Source organism: Vanessa cardui, chromosome 19 (genome assembly GCF_905220365.1).
Source record: "Vanessa cardui chromosome 19, ilVanCard2.1, whole genome shotgun sequence".
NCBI lineage: Eukaryota > Metazoa > Arthropoda > Insecta > Lepidoptera > Nymphalidae > Vanessa > Vanessa cardui.
The window spans coordinates 804,246-820,352 of record NC_061141.1 but is presented as its reverse complement, the minus strand read 5'-3'; the positions used below and the strand labels follow the sequence as shown (position 1 = coordinate 820,352).

Below are 16,107 nucleotides of genomic sequence, written 5' to 3'. Positions count from 1 at the left end.
TTTAAGTCGTTTTCCTATTTCTGTCAAATAAAGCGTAACCTATTTGGTCATGGCATTTCGCTCACCACTTGCATTGGAATATCGCCCTTAAATAATGGACGAATAAACAAATAAACTTAAATACGTACATGGTAACGATGCAGGGTTAAAATAATTGGTCGTACTTGCTTTTAGTTCAAGTTGGTATGATTATAGTTTAGGAACAGTAACATCAAAACATATTTTGTCACCATTCCATCATAAGAATAGATATGTATTTTTCTATGTTTTGGTCAGGATTAATTAGTATTAACGTTTACTTTTGGCTAATTGGATTTGTACAAGATAATTTATATAACTTTGAGTTGACAAATTACTTGATTTTTCTAACAGTTATTTTGGAAAACTTTGTCTTAACGGATATTTTATAGTCTCTCGTGTACCATTAACCACCATTTATCATGTGGAGGATATCACAGTGATGTGACGCTGTCCAGCTCTTCGCTGACTCGTCTCTTGAGGCAAGGAGTTGGGACAGGGTCGTCAATAGGATCCAGGATACTCGTTTTCTCATTAAAGCTTAGAAACATCTGAAATATAAGAGAAATAGACGAGAGTTCAAAAACCGTTTGACATGAAGCTACATTTGACACGATGATGGGTAAGTTACACGATTACACGCCAACAAATTGTTCGTCATATTTTTAGGCAGATAGAGGTGAAGTTTTACTTGTTGGTGAAAAAGTTACCTGATCGAGCGAGCTCTGATTAACGGTGTAGTCTTCTATATCGCAGGTCATTTGCAGCTCCGCCAGCAGGCGGAAGACGTCACTCAGCTTCGTTTCTACCTCCTTACCATCCACTAAAGATTTAAAGCATATTAAGTCATCAGGCGCCATAATATATTTTACTACTTGATCAATAGACAGATATATTTATCTCCAAAATAAATTTATTTGTAAGGAAAGAAACAATATCGTATTTGACTTAAAGTCTATGATTTAATAAGGTTCCGGCACCGTGGCATCAACATCAATGGCGAATACATCTCTCACTAGAGATTCGCAGACGATATCGTCATCGTGGCAGAAACGCTGCAGGATTTACAACAAATGCTGAACGAGTTGGCTGATTCTTCTATGCGTATCGGCCTACGGGTGAGCTTGGACAAAACCAAGGTCATGTTCAATGAACATGTTTTACCGGAACCGACTGCGATACACGGCACCGTCCTCGAAGTTGTACAAATATGTCTACCTCGGGCAGACTTTGCGATTAGATAGAAACAACCTTGAGGACGAGGTGAATAGAAGAATTCAGCTGGGTTGGGCAGCGTTTGGGAAATCCTTACATCGTCGATCCCACAGTGCCTTAAGACACAAGAAAGTCTTTAAACAGTGCGTCCTACCCGTCATGACATACGGAGCCAAAACGTGGACACTCACGACAAGGCTGGTCCACCAGTTTAAAGTCGCTCCGCGTGCTATGGAAAGGGCTACGCTCGGCGTTTCTCTGAGGGATCGCATCAGAAATGAGGTGATCCGTCAAAGAACCAAAGTCATCGACATAGTCCACCGGATTAGTAAGCTGAAGTGGCAGTGGGCTGGTCATATTTGTCGTAGAACCGACAACCGTTGGGGTAAACGTATTCTAGAGTGGAGACCCCGTCTCGGCAAACGTAGTGTAGGACGTCCTCGGGCACGGTGGAGTGACGATTTACGCAAGGCGGCAGGCAGGAGCTGGATGCGAGTAGCCGGAGAAAGACCATAGTGGCGTGCACTTGGAGAGGCCTATGTTCAGCAGTGGACTAAAACGGGCTGATGATGTGATGTGACCGTGCCATTTCGGGTTGCATACGTCACCTGTGCTTTGCGCGGGAAGCAGGAAGTGCAGCGCGGCGTGGTGCAGCACCCGCAGCACCGCGTGCGGAGCCCGCGCCGCCACGCGCGCCCACACGGCGGGCGCGGCGCCGCGGCGCACCACGCACGCCACGACGTAGCCGCCGCCGAAGCGGCGCAGGCAGTCGTCGAGCGGCGCCAGCGCGCGCAGGCGGCCGGCGCGCAGCAGCGCCACGCGCGCCGCCAGCCGCCGCGCGTCGTCCAGCGCGTGCGTGGCCAGCAGCGCCGCGCGCCCCGCCCGCGCCGCGCCGCGCCACGCCGCGCACACGCTGCCGCGCGACACCGGGTCCATGCCGCTGCGCACGCAATACACATCTCCTACATTTCTACTGTCTTATGTTGACTCGGATACGAGCCCACAGATTTCGAAGTCGTCGGTTGAAAGCCGAGGTCGAGCCGATAAAAGTTATTGGGTTTAATTTTCAGTATCTAAGGTGTCTAGGAGTTTGAAGTTAACGCTCTCGTGTGTCGGGGCTCTCACAGCCGTCGGTCCTGCGCCTGAACTCATTTCGTAAATTTTGAGAAATGATAATATTGATTCGAAGGGCCGCTGGGGCCGGCAAGCGTACCTGGTGGGCTCGTCGAGCAGCACGAGCGGCGTGCGGGCCATGAAGGCGATGGCGGTGCACAGCTTGCGCTTGTTGCCTCCGCTGAGCGCTCCGCTGCGGACGTGCGTGTACCTCGTCAACTCGAATAACTCTATGGTTCGGCGGATTACCTAAAAAATGGAAACCGAATATTTTGACCTTAATTTATTGTCAAAATGATAAACTATGGATTACTCTGCGGCAAATAGTTCCATAGTAAGGGATCATTCACTCGTTCTTATCCTACTAATTTGAAGGCGAAGAAATTTGGGTACACTTAAGTCAAATTCTAGTTATCTAAAAATAAAACCACATAGGGCTTTGTGCAAGTTTGTCTGGACAGATGCTACAAGTCAAATATTCTGCCGCCAAACAGCAGTGTCTAATAATGTTGTTTTCCGATTCAAATGATGAGTGAGTCAGGCACAAGAGACACAATATGTCAGTTGGTGGTCTACGTCACAGTAGCACATTGTGATCAAATAAATTTTATTCAATTAAACTTTACAGTTAAGCGTTTTTGAATCGTCAACAATTAAATACTACCACCGTTTCGGAAAGCAGCTTTTAGCGAGAACAAACGGCAAGAAAGTCGCATAGTTACTCTTTTCATATAAACAGATTTACAATGCTGTCATTTACAGTAATTATTGTCCTATCATGGAACCCGAGCCTAACTCCAGGCGTTTCTTTCCCAAAAGTACTCTTTTGTTTGTTTGTTTTGTACCCAATAATACGATTTATTTATTCAGTCTTATTAATGTTTTAAAATTTTGAAAATGGTAAATATTTCCCGATATCTTATTATATATGCGTCTACCATTGGCCAAAAATGTTCTCTTTACCGTTTGCAAACGGAAACTGGGGGTTACAAGTTTATTCTTATTACTTGTATTAATAGTATGTATATCAACTTTGATGGAATACTTTTTTATATTCTTTTGTATAAACATTATATTATCATAAATATATTGTGAAGCAGTCGTAAATACACCGATTTCTTTAAATTTCTCGCGTAATGATGTCCTAGAGCTAATATTGTAAATAGTTCGGATAGCTTTTTTCTGAAGAATAAAAACAACTTCAATCTCTGCTGAATTATCCCATGACATAAGACTGTGAAAATTACTAAAATAAACTAGTCTGGCAGTACTTATGTCCGTGAGTTTTCTATTTTTTTTTATTGCATAAATGGCACTACTTAGTTACCTTCCACTGCAGTTTGGAGTCAAGGGTTATCCCTAAAAAGACCATCGACTCAACAAGCTCAAGCCTTTCATTTTCTAAAGTGATCGCAGAAGGATTTGATTTGACATTTGGCAAGGAAAACAAAACACATTTAGTCTTTTTTGCATTTAGTACCAAATTATTTATGTCAAACCAACCAAGAACCCGCGACAGATCACTGCTTACTACGTCACAGTTGTTTATTTTTCTGTCAAGTTTAAAAATAAGTGAAGTGTCATCTGCAAATAGTACAATATCGCAAGTCTTTTTTACGAAATAAGGTAAATCATTTATATATTTCAAGAACAAGAAAGGTCCTAAAATTGAAACCCTGTGGTACACCCATTTGCGCCACAGCGCCATTTGACTTTCATTCATGTAGGAGGAAATGAATTTCAATGCGGGGCACCTGATACTATCATATTTAAGATTTTATAGAAGAATATCATGCCTAACGCAATCGAAAGCTTTCGATAAGTCACAAAAAGCTCCAATAACGTTTTGTGATTTCTCCCACGCATCATAAATATGCTCAACAAATGCAATATGCGCATCAGTAGTACTTATATAAGATACAGTTAATATTTCTTAAAGCGCCATTGTCAAAAGACCCACTTGTACGTCACAAAAATGCAAATCACTATACAAAATACTACTTACTTCTTCCCGATCCTCGATACCTCGCAGTCTGCAATAAAACACGAGCGTTTCTTTCACGGTCATCAGAGGGTCAATCGCATCACTTTGAGGACAGTAGCCTGTAAAAAAAGTTACGACTTACAATGCATATTTTTACTTTCTACATAAATTATATCCTTCATGTTTATATGATTTGTAGACAAAAACACATTAATGCCTTAGTAGAGAAATTTGCCGAGTATCCCATGCTTTAGGTAGGTGGGGTAAGCAGCAGATCTCTCTGTGACCAGTAAATGTCAGGAATATTTACAATTTGTCTTTGTAAAAGTCGTAATATTGTCTGTTTATATTATTAAGATTTATTTATCGTTAACTGTATCTAAATCATGTATGCGCATATGTCATATGAATCTAAATCGAAGATTACTATATATGGTTCCCATTTGAAAAGGAAAGAACATTAAGAAAAAAACATTGTATTTTAACTTCTGTCACCGACTCATTTAAGAGTCTTATGAGAGGGAATTCTTCAAGCCTTAGCTGCTGTAAACTTTTGCAGTCAGTTTATTTTACTTTTTTTTTCATATAAACGAATGAGTTTATATACTTACTGATGAGCCCTTGGCTTAGGTCTCTTTTATTAACTTTCCGGCCGAGCAAATAGATGTTGCCTGATGTGGGTCGAACTTCTCCCGTCAGCATTGAAAATGTTGTTGACTTCCCTGCTCCGTTTTCGCCGAGCAGCGCCGTACACTGTGGTAGAAGATAACTAGATTAGCATTCAGTTTTAATTATAAAAATAATAATTTATAAAAAGGTGTAAACGAGGTTCGTATTTTGGCGCCGCGCGTGACGTCACGGTGGCAGTGACAGTGTGTGTGCGTGAGGACCTGTCCGGCGGGGATCCCGAGCGACAGCGCGTGCAGCGCCACGCGCGGGCCGTACTGGCGCCGCAGCCGCCGAGTGGCGCACACGTCGTGCGGCGCGCGGGGCGTCGGTTGGGCCTTCTTCAGCGTCAACGAGCCATCGGAGTCGACGTAGCCTGTAACAAATATATATAAGGACGATCTACATCTTAGAGATCATAGATTCGAGAACTCAAATGCATGTAGTTTTGACACCACTCAAGGGATCCCATAGTATATTTATTTTTGTGCAAGATTCATAGTTTTAAGTGGTTCGGGCACGTTTTTGATCGAATACGATAGTCAGAACAGCATAACAAATGTTGTCAAAACTCCGTCACTATGACGTACTCGTATAAATAACGTATTAAGAAAATCGCATATTAAGCATAAAACGCTTTCCTAAAACGTACGGCATTAAGTCTCGTAATCTACGTCATCGTAAATAAAACTTAAAAAAAAAACATAATTCTAATGGGATCTCCATTAATGGAGTACAAACTTTCGGATTTGTAGAATGAAGAATAATAGTGTTCCACAAGGATCAATTTTAGATCCTTTTCTATATTTGCTAGATATAATTGATTCTTTAGGTCAAGGTATTTTTATTAATATTAATGTAACTGCATTTCAAATACAACAAGCAAGTTACAATTATGTAAACAATATATTTTCTCAGATAATTGATTGATATGATGATGAGTAGTGTTTGCCCTACTTAATGTAAAAACCAAAATTTAAGCAGTGATCTTAATTTAACTGATATTTCCATAATTAAAGAAATAACTTCATACTCTCCACAGGAATCCTTGTTTATCGTTTCTAAAAGAGAGATAGCTCCACAGGAGACCCATTTAGATTATACAACTGAACAAACTGACCTTGTATATTTATATCAATTATAGAAACTTAGTTATTTGAAATGGTATTAAAGTATTACCAGCATTAATATTCCCGATGGTGCGCAGGCGCAGCGACTGCAAAGCGTCGGTGACGCGTTGTTCCTCCGCCGACACCTCGGCCGGGACGGACTGCCCCCAAAGAGAATCTTCCGAGTAGCTAGATTGTGACCTTAACCTTGACAACGAGAGAAGTCCAATTTAATTAAAACAGTTAAATTAAATAATGGTAATATTAAGTAGTCAACAGACCTGACAATAATGACATCGAAATAATCGTATTCAATCGCCAAGTTGATCATGAACAGCGCAGTGCCCACGAGCACCAGTGCAATGTAGTGGTATCCCACCACGTTCTGGGTTAATGGATCCCGGTACGTATCCATACCGAACTGAAGCAACACCTGAAAAGAAACTTAACTATTAAATTGTGGTCCAAAGTTTGCTTGTCGAATCATCTATGAAATTGTCTGGCACACTGATTGCGTAAACGACTCTTTTCACTTATATATATTTTCTACCCAATACGTTTTGTCGAAATATTGTTGAATAATAATCCCACGTAACCTACATTTTCCCCACGGGTAGCCTTTTGTCACCTTTTGAAGACTCTCAGGTTCAGTGGCCTTCGGTTGGAACAAATCAACCCCTATCGTAATATATAATGCTCACCTGTGCTTGTATAGTATTCTTTGCAATCTCAAGGAGGCCATCGCCGAGCGCAAATTGAGGACTCAGCAAGAGAATCTTATGTAGCACCCATCTGGCGTGATCCGTCGCCTAAAACCAACCATTCACGGTGATATGAATATAACTAAGATTAAAGAGCGAATTCATCGTTGAAAAAAATGTGTGCGGGAAATTCACAAACGAAAGAAGTGAAACTTAATAATTTATTTACATAAATGTATTATTTATCTCTTCATCTTTTCCAAAAATAAGTCAAATGACATAAACCAAAAAAGTTTTTTTATACAATAAAATTGGAAGATTATTCTAAAATACATTTATATGCGACAATACAAATACTAAATGTAAGTGCCGAAATTGATGTCGTTTTGTAGAAGGTTTCACCAATATTTTATCGTGTTTTTCAATTGTGGAAATATTAGGCCATATTTACATTGAAAATGGAGAAAAGTCGGATACTTTGACAAATATGGCTTTAGTACTTCACAGTGCGCCAATAACAGCCTTAATGTCACAATCTCATACTAATCTACTGCTACAAAGTTAAATAGCAATTGTTTTCTTTGCGAAATGTTCGCAATTTAAATTATAATATCTCATACGTCAGAATCCGAAATGATGTCAAGTATGAGAAGCAGCGTGATGCCGGCGAGGCCCACAAAGGCGTTCCCGCAGAACAGTACCATGTTCGCCAAACTTGCCTCGTTGAACAGGCGCTGGAACACGTGCACGAAGTTCGTGCACGCGTACCTGACGGACAAACATAACTTCAGTTATTAAGCCTGGAGGATACTTTAAGATTTGTAAGATCTTTTTGGAAAACATCAATAAATAATGGATATTGAAAGGTGAATTAAAACAAAATTACCCATAGAGTAAAATTAGTATACAGATCGCTGGGAGGTTGTTCCTCGCCACGAAAACAGGAAAGTGGAATATCTGCAGCACCACCGCTGTGATCACCATATTGATGACAATTATCTGAATAGTAAAAAAAAAAAAAAATATAATATATATAAATATAATAATAATATAATAATAATATAAAATAAATTTAAAAGTGGTTAAATAAAATATTCTTTACTGGATTTTTACAAAATTCACTTCCCATAGAGATACGAATATCTACGCCTTCGGTCCGTTGCTCGGATACGATATGCCGCCAAGTGATGGTAAAATAAATAGTAATCAACTATAGCTTGTTCGTGTTAAGAATGCAGTGAGTAGTCATTGTTTACCGGCTTTACTCCGCCCCCTGACCAATCAAATCTTTTTTAACAGCAGGGTGAAGGTGTATGCATATTTGTGTTAAAATTCCAACAAATTATATTTGTTTTAAAGACTAAGTATAATGAATTTAAAAAATACACATTAAAGTAAAAAATCGAATCGGGGTGTTTAATCAACAAAATTCTTAACACTAGGTATATACAATCGTTTGCGAATCTTGCCATCGCGATGTAGAAATTTACATATTTTGACATAACGTCATCTAGTAGCTATAGGTTACATTAATTATTACGTGTACAGCTTGAATAAATTAAATATAAATACATAAATAAACAAAATTTAAATTATAAAAATAAAAATATCAATTAATAAATAATTAAATGTGAACTTGACTTTGTAATTTGAAAAGATTTGATTGGTCAAAGGGGGCGGAGTCGGGCCGGTAAACAATGACAACTCACTGCATTAACGCGAACAGACTTTAGGCTAGCGAGCCTGCCCCACATGGGGACGCTATAACTCCACAGCGGGGCTGGCGGCTACTCACGGCGAGGTCCCACAGCAGCGCGGCCAGCAGCGCGTGCGCGGGCGCGGCGCCGGCCAGGCGCGCCAGGCCCGCGCGGCCGTCGCGGCGCGCCGCCACCAGGTACACGGCGCCGCCCGCGCCCGCCAGGCTGTAGCCCAGCAGCAGCATGCCCGAGATGCCGGCGTCCGCGATGTGCTGGTACCTGCCATGGAGGTGATGCTCAAGCTTATCATTTAAGCATCCAAACTATAGCGTATTTTACTGACTTCACATATGTATTATATTATCTATTATAGTAATAACCTAAGATCAATTTCATTAATCATTAAATTTTAAAAATCAAAATCAAAATAAACTTTATTCAAGTAGGCTTTTATAAGCACTTTTGAATCGTCATTTTACAATTAAGTGAAGCTACCACCGGTTCGGAAAGTAGATTCTACCGAGTAGAACCGACAAGAAACTCAGTAGTTACTCTCTTTTAACATTTAGAAAATACAAAGTCATGTTAATTAAATACAATTATTTAAATTAATGTATCCTCTGCTTGGAAGTCAACAGGTATTAACTCCACGCTTTTTTATCATCTATAAAATCTTGTATCGAATAATATGCTTTTTCTACCAATGTATTTTTTACAAACTATTTGAATTTACTAAACGGCAAAGTTAAAAATATCTGCGGAATTTTATTATAGAAGCGGATACCTTGCCCCAAGAAGGATTTATTGACTTTGCGGAGTCGCAAACTTGGCGTAATAAGCTTATCGTTACTCCTAGTGCACATACAATGATTATCACTGATTTTATCTAAGTGGATTAAATAAACAGAGAATTTCCAAAATATTGTTTACTAAGATTTTTTGACATCGTATACTCTGTTGAATATTAATAAATCAATATACTCGTACTAGAAGTGAATTAATATTTAAAATAAAAAGTTTTCTTACACAGTGTCCTTGTTTAACTGTTCCTTGGAGATCTTGAGCGGATGCGTGTAGACGGTGATGTTGGCCTGGCGGTCGCCGGTGAGCGCCCGCAGCAGGGCGGAGTTGAGCTCGTTGATGGCGGCGGGCAGTGCGTGGTGACCCTTGTTGTTGTACCACGCAACCAAGTGGGTCACATTATTCTTGATCGACGAAGTGAAACCACCATATCTGTGAACAAAGTCATAGATATTTAAATGTAACTATTATTATAGTATAAAAGCTCACAATGGCATTTATGAAGGTCATCATTCTAATAAAGCTAAATATTAAAATAATGTATTATATATAATTTATATCATATGGCGTGAATCTTCCAAACAAATTCGATAATGTTTTAACTCATGGAAAAATATGTGTAACAAATAACAACCAAGAATTGGTACGGAAAACACTGCCAATTTTATTTCCAAATTATAAGAAGCATTAACTGTAATTCAGCGACATATATTTCATTACTAAAATACTTATATTGAAAGTGTTTATTTAATATGTTTACCTTTTCTCAATATAGGCTTGCTGCGAGGTAATCAGCCAGTCGTTGAGCGTGTTCACGTCTGGTAACAACATCATCTGCGGTCGATCCAAATCCACGTCTCCATTTTGATCACATTGTTGTACCGCGTCCACGCAATTACAAGTGGGTGAATCCTGGAGAAAAATATAACTATATATTATACTTCAAAATTTTGTGCCATTTGTTCCAATAATTTTGTACAATACTTTAATTCCTATGAAATTTGTCAAATAACAACTAGTTCGGATGATACTACTAGATTCACTCACGCATAAACTTACCTATAAAAACTACATTGAAACTTGACAAATTCATTGAATTGAGGTAACGGCAAAGTTAAAAATACCGGTGGAGAAAGAAACGGATTCGTTGCCTTAAGAATGATTTATTGACTTTACGGAGTCGGAAACTTGGCGATAAGTTCATCTTAAGGTCTCTTGCATATTTTTTATGATATATGTTGGCGAATGAGCCATGTATATGGGCCATCTGATAAGTGGTCACCGCCGCCCATGAAGAATGGCACTGTAAGAAATATTAACTATTCCTAAGGATTCTCCGAAGCATTTCCACATGAGAATACCTTTTGACACCACACAGGATGACTCGTTCTATGTGTGTTCTTCTAGTAGGTCATATTACCAAGTGATTTGAGTATTAAAAAACTTACATAGGTTGTCCAATTCCTAGATTGTTTTTCTCGTTGCAGCGCATTCATTACTCGTTGAGCTAAACTCGGGTCTACGAAATTGGAATACATCGAGGGTTGTGGTCTGGAAACAATGAAAAAGATGATATCTATCTTAATTACTAAAAAAAGTTATAAGCAATACCTCGAGAATTATGTATCGGAGGGAAAATTCTATATAACCCGTAATTTTGTTATAAAATTGTTGCAATCTTTCAGGTAAAAATCCCAATGACTCATCAGCCAGATTTTTTTATTTACAAGAAAAATAACCTGCTCATTTGAAATACGACAGAACTCTCCTCCCAACCTAGTAGTTACTGTTTGTATGAGATTGTGATTTTGAAAGTTATTGGTACGTTTTTTTTAAATATTAACTTACATAAGAAATTGTGTAGATCCTTTGTACGTGTCTCTGTACAATTTTAGTGAGATTTCGTTGTCCGCTGGCGGCCGGATTGTTGAGAACGCCATCGCGATGATTATGAACAGAGAGGGTAGAACTATTAACAGGAACAATAACAATCTGAAACGAAAATATGGCGTTATATATCCGTGATGATTTGAATGATTTTTAATTTATAGATTACTAGTAATAGTCCGCAAATTTGCTCGCGTTTTAGGATGTTGGTTGTTGGTTGTGGATGGTGGAGTTATGCAACAAAGATTAGCCTACGTTCTTTCCTGGAGTTTATGTTTCCTGCACACCAAATTTCTCAAATTGGGTTCATTGGTTTGGTAATGAAAGAACGACAGACAAAGCTACTTTCACATTTATAATATTAGTATACAACAACAGCCTGTAAATTCCCACTGCTGGGCTATAGGCCTCCTCTTCCTTTGTGGAGAAGGTTTGGAAGATATTCCACCACGCTGTTCCAATGCGGGTTGATGGAATGCACATGTAGCAGAATTTCTATGAAATATGTCACATGCGGGTTTCCTCGCGATGTTTTCCTTCACCGCTGAGCACGAGATGAATTATAAATACAAATTAGCACATGAAACAGCGGTGCTTGCCTGGATTTGAACCCGCAATCATCGGTTGAGATGCACGCGTTCTAACCGCTGGGCCATCTCGACTCATAATATTAGCATAGATTCTGATAAATATTTGAGTTCTAATTTACTGAGTTACATTAATAGTCATAAACCTTAAACTGTTCTTATTCACGAGTGAACCTCACCTGTTCCTAATATAGTGCAGGTACCTCGCATACAGTATCGCTACAAACTGTTGCCATGCGGTGCCTTTGAGGGGGCCCTCGGGAGGGACGAGTGGCGTTTGGTCATTCTTGATACTGGACGTTGATGCGCTATTAGATGAGGACTCTGGGCCTGATGCCATTTCTAAAAAAAAATAAGACATTACGAACGATCCCGTTCTGAAAACTTGTGGTGTATTTATTTTAGTTCTTAAATATGAATGTTTTGCCAATTGTCTCAGTATGACAAAGCCAGGGGAAATTAATGATTATAGCCCGAACGCATAAGCTAAGTTATTAGACACCGATTGACGAATTTTATTATGTCGGCTGTCAAACATATTGGGTGCAAACGCAAGATCGGAATTGCGATTCAACGGGGAAATGTTGCTAGCATTCTTGCCACCATTCCACGCGGTCAATTATACAGTAACTAGTTTTAGTTCATATTTGTATATATTTAAGCATTTAATGTTATTAATTCTTATATTGACGATTTTAAATGACACTTGTATATAAGTCATGCGATATACCTATCAAGAAGATAGCATTGCATCATTAGCTAATAATGGATTCATAAAATATGTATGTATTCATATATTTATAGTTATGTATTGTTATTATGTGTATATTGTATGTATATTCAAATTGTAGTTATTTTATTTATTTATTTTTTATATATATTTTTTTATTTTTTATTTTTATAATATATTATCATATATTGTCACAGCCCGTCACAACCACACAGGTTACCATTGAAAATCAGCGTTGGTTTCTTGGAACCCAACTTGGAAGCTGAATGGTACACCTTTTAGGACACATTAAGCATCATTGTGTTGTTTTGTATTGTTGTTGTTGTTTTTTTTTTGTATATTTAGTTAGCGAGTAGTTATAGTTAGTTAATATGTTTATATTTTTTTGTTGTTTTTTCTTCCTTTTGTTTTAAATTATTATACTTCTTATTCTTTTACTATGTAGTGTGTCCTAATAAACATTTCTTTCTTTCATTGAAAAGGCATTATAATAAAGATTCAGGAGAATATTAAGTTGAGGCTCTAGATAGGTTCTTCTCAGGTCAGGGTGTTCCTTTTTTCGAACCGGTGGTAGTGTTTATTTGACAATCAATAAGTAAGTGTAATGCCTCTATATTGAATAAAGGAATTTGAGTTTGAGTTTGAGTTGGCGGGTCTCACCGCAGGGCGCGTCGGCGCGGCGGCAGATGTTGTGGAACACTCGCTCAAGGCTGGTGCAGTCCAGCGCCGCGCTGCGGTAGCCCAGCGCACCCCGCGCGCGCTCCAGCGCGCTGCACGCCTCCAGGAAACTGCGAACCCGCACGCTCACTACATCGCACCTCGATAGGTTCTCATTGAACTTAAAATATTTATATTTTATATAGTAATAGCCGAGAAGTTATGTGGAAGGCGGCTATCATAATAAATAATAATAAATATGAGACAACATCACATACATTACTCTGATCCCAATGTAAGTAGCTAAAGCACTTATGTTATGGAAATCAGAAGTAACGACGGTACCACAAACACCCAGACCCAAGACAACATAGAAAACTAATTGTAATCTACATCGACTCGGCCAGGAATCGTACCCGGGGCCTCAGAGTGGCGTACCCATGAAAACCGGTGTACACACCACTCGACCATGGAGGTCGTCCGCGCCCGCTCCAGCGCGCTGCACGCCTCCAGGAAACTGCGAACCCGCACGCTCAGTACATCGCACCTCGAAAGGTTCTCATTAAACTTAAAATATTTATTTTTATTTTTATTTAAAATTCTTTATTGACCAACAACATAAGTTGTGACAAAAGGCGGACTTAATGCCTGAAGGCATTCTCTACCAGTCAACCTTTTGGCCAAACAGAAAGTCATGAAGGCGGTAACAATAAATTTTATAATAAATACGATAGTAATAATATTAAAACAAGAACATAGATAAAATATTGTATATATGCATAAGAATACACATTTATAATTATATATACATACATGATAATAAAATATTTATATTTTATATAGTAATAGCCGAGAAGTTATGGGGAAGGCGGCTATCATGGTATGGGCATGTAATGCGGAGGAATGAGCAACACATTGTGAGGAAGGCCTTGAGCATGGATGTGGATGGATATAGAGGTAGAGGACGACCAAGGAAACGATGGATGGATTGTGTGAAAGACGATATGGTTAGAAAGAATGTTACTTGTGAGATGACGTCCGACAGAGAAGTATGGAAGGAGAAGACATGCTGTGCCAACCCCAAATAAAATTGGGATAAGGGCGGGAGAATGAAAAAAATGATCCAATACCTATAAATAGAGAAACCAGCTTAACAAGCAACATATTAAAATTTTACAGCAACTGCGTATGAACCTTTGACTGCTACAATTAAGCCTCGTAATTTTTAAGCAGGTAGTTTTATTTTATTTTATTTATTTATTACAAAAAGTTTTTACAAAAAAACAAAAAAAAATCTCGCCAAACCGTTATGCTTAACGGCGAGCCGCGCACGTTATTACAAAAAAAATGTTTTTAGCGTAAATACAAATATAGTATTCACTTTACATAAACATAAGCTTAAATTTAATTTTATGGCGATATTTTTTCATCATCCAGAAACAAATCCCTTAACTTAAATTAATAGTTTTCTGCTTATTTCATTTTTTTTATCTTAGCATAAAATTTCTATTGAATAATTTTGGTACCATAATATTTAGTTGTTCTTTAGTGCGTTGATACATGAATTTGTGTCTTGAAATAAATATTAAGCAAAGTGTGATACTTACTTATTGCTAACCCCGTCGGAGTCGTAGAAGGGCAGGTTTATCTCCACTTCAAGGCCATTCACATCGACAAGGTTCGCGTTTTTGATCACGCTGCGAGTTACCGTCAGCAGATCCTTCGTCTTCTCTTCTATAGACGTCTCCTCGGATTCCGTGTATTGTATAGAATCGAGTTTGTTGTCTGGATAGATTACACTCAGATTGTAACCTGTGCCTAGAGTTCGTTTGATTTCTATTGGAGATCCGGTTGTGTGGATTCGTCCCTGGATAAATAACATATGATTCAAGAATTTGAAAGTATGTTTGGAAAAGCATATATTAATTCAATAGGCTATTTGGCAAAGCGAAAAATAAATTGTGAATTATTTTAATCAGTGTATATTATGAGTTTAAAAATTGTTATTTACTAACGAAAGTTGAAAATAATACTTAGTTTATTCAAAAATCAATAAATATTTTTTTTTTTCAAATGTTTGTCACGTGACACAAAACGCTCCTGATTGGCCGGGCTTATGATGAAGTCACTTTCTTGTAAACCTTGCTTTTATACTATATGTACCACAGATTAAAATACAAGAAAGTGATGTCACCGACCCCATTGCAGCGCCATATTATCCAAGGAGCGTTTTCGCACGTTATTTAAATATGGAATTTTTAATATGATATTTTTCGGGAAATGTGTACTAAAAATAAAAAATAAAATAACTTTTCTGGGTTCCTTAACTTCTATTAAATAATATAAAATGGATTTTAAAAACCAGTCAAATAGCCTATTTTGGAATGATACGCAAAGTAAAGTTAAGACGAAACAAAGCAACGTTCACTGAGAAGTAGCACGTACCTTGTGCATGATTATAATTTGATCGCTCAATAGCTCCGCTTCGTCCAGATGGTGGGTGGTTAGTAGAATCGTTCGGTTCTCGCGCAGCTTCATTATCATGGACCAAATGTCTCTGAGGAGTAACACCAAAAATAATATATGCATTTTGGGTCTGTGAGCATAAAATGTACTGTGAATTAGTGTCATATGTGTATGTGTCGTACCGGCGCGCCGCGGGGTCGACGCCGGAGGTGGGCTCGTCGAGCGACACGAGCGCGGGCGCGGCCACGAAGGCGAGCGCCACGCACAGGCGGCGCCGCGTGCCGCCCGACAGCCGCGCCGCCGGCACGTCGCGCACGCCCTCTAGGCACAGCGTCCGCAACATGCTGCGTGCAAACATATGGACATTACAAAATAGTTCCAATTCTTCTATTTTTCTTTGATTTTAAAAAACTTTAAAGCGAATTGTCACGATGTACCGAGAACAGCTAACGATTTCTTATTATTTCGTTTCGAGC

General features: G+C 38.8%; 1 protein-coding gene across 1 annotated transcript in view; it reads right to left on the bottom strand.

Moving 5' to 3' along the window:
- Positions 1-364: 364 nt before the first annotated feature.
- The window catches only part of LOC124538088, a 110,412-nt gene continuing 94,669 nt past the window's right edge, over positions 365-16,107 (bottom strand). The window contains exons 48-69 of the mRNA XM_047115094.1: positions 15,814-15,975; positions 15,611-15,722; positions 14,773-15,032; positions 13,169-13,296; positions 11,958-12,120; positions 11,153-11,296; positions 10,753-10,855; positions 10,065-10,216; positions 9,530-9,736; positions 8,602-8,782; positions 7,693-7,805; positions 7,427-7,574; positions 6,807-6,914; positions 6,387-6,538; positions 6,176-6,312; positions 5,221-5,372; positions 4,942-5,083; positions 4,352-4,449; positions 2,447-2,595; positions 1,842-2,173; positions 729-841; positions 365-569 (exon numbers count right to left, since the gene is read on the bottom strand). Of these exons, the coding sequence (XP_046971050.1) occupies positions 453-569; positions 729-841; positions 1,842-2,173; positions 2,447-2,595; positions 4,352-4,449; positions 4,942-5,083; positions 5,221-5,372; positions 6,176-6,312; positions 6,387-6,538; positions 6,807-6,914; positions 7,427-7,574; positions 7,693-7,805; positions 8,602-8,782; positions 9,530-9,736; positions 10,065-10,216; positions 10,753-10,855; positions 11,153-11,296; positions 11,958-12,120; positions 13,169-13,296; positions 14,773-15,032; positions 15,611-15,722; positions 15,814-15,975 (3,373 nt within the window). The 3' untranslated portion in view covers positions 365-452. The remainder of the gene's footprint in view (positions 570-728; positions 842-1,841; positions 2,174-2,446; positions 2,596-4,351; positions 4,450-4,941; positions 5,084-5,220; positions 5,373-6,175; positions 6,313-6,386; positions 6,539-6,806; positions 6,915-7,426; positions 7,575-7,692; positions 7,806-8,601; positions 8,783-9,529; positions 9,737-10,064; positions 10,217-10,752; positions 10,856-11,152; positions 11,297-11,957; positions 12,121-13,168; positions 13,297-14,772; positions 15,033-15,610; positions 15,723-15,813; positions 15,976-16,107) is intronic.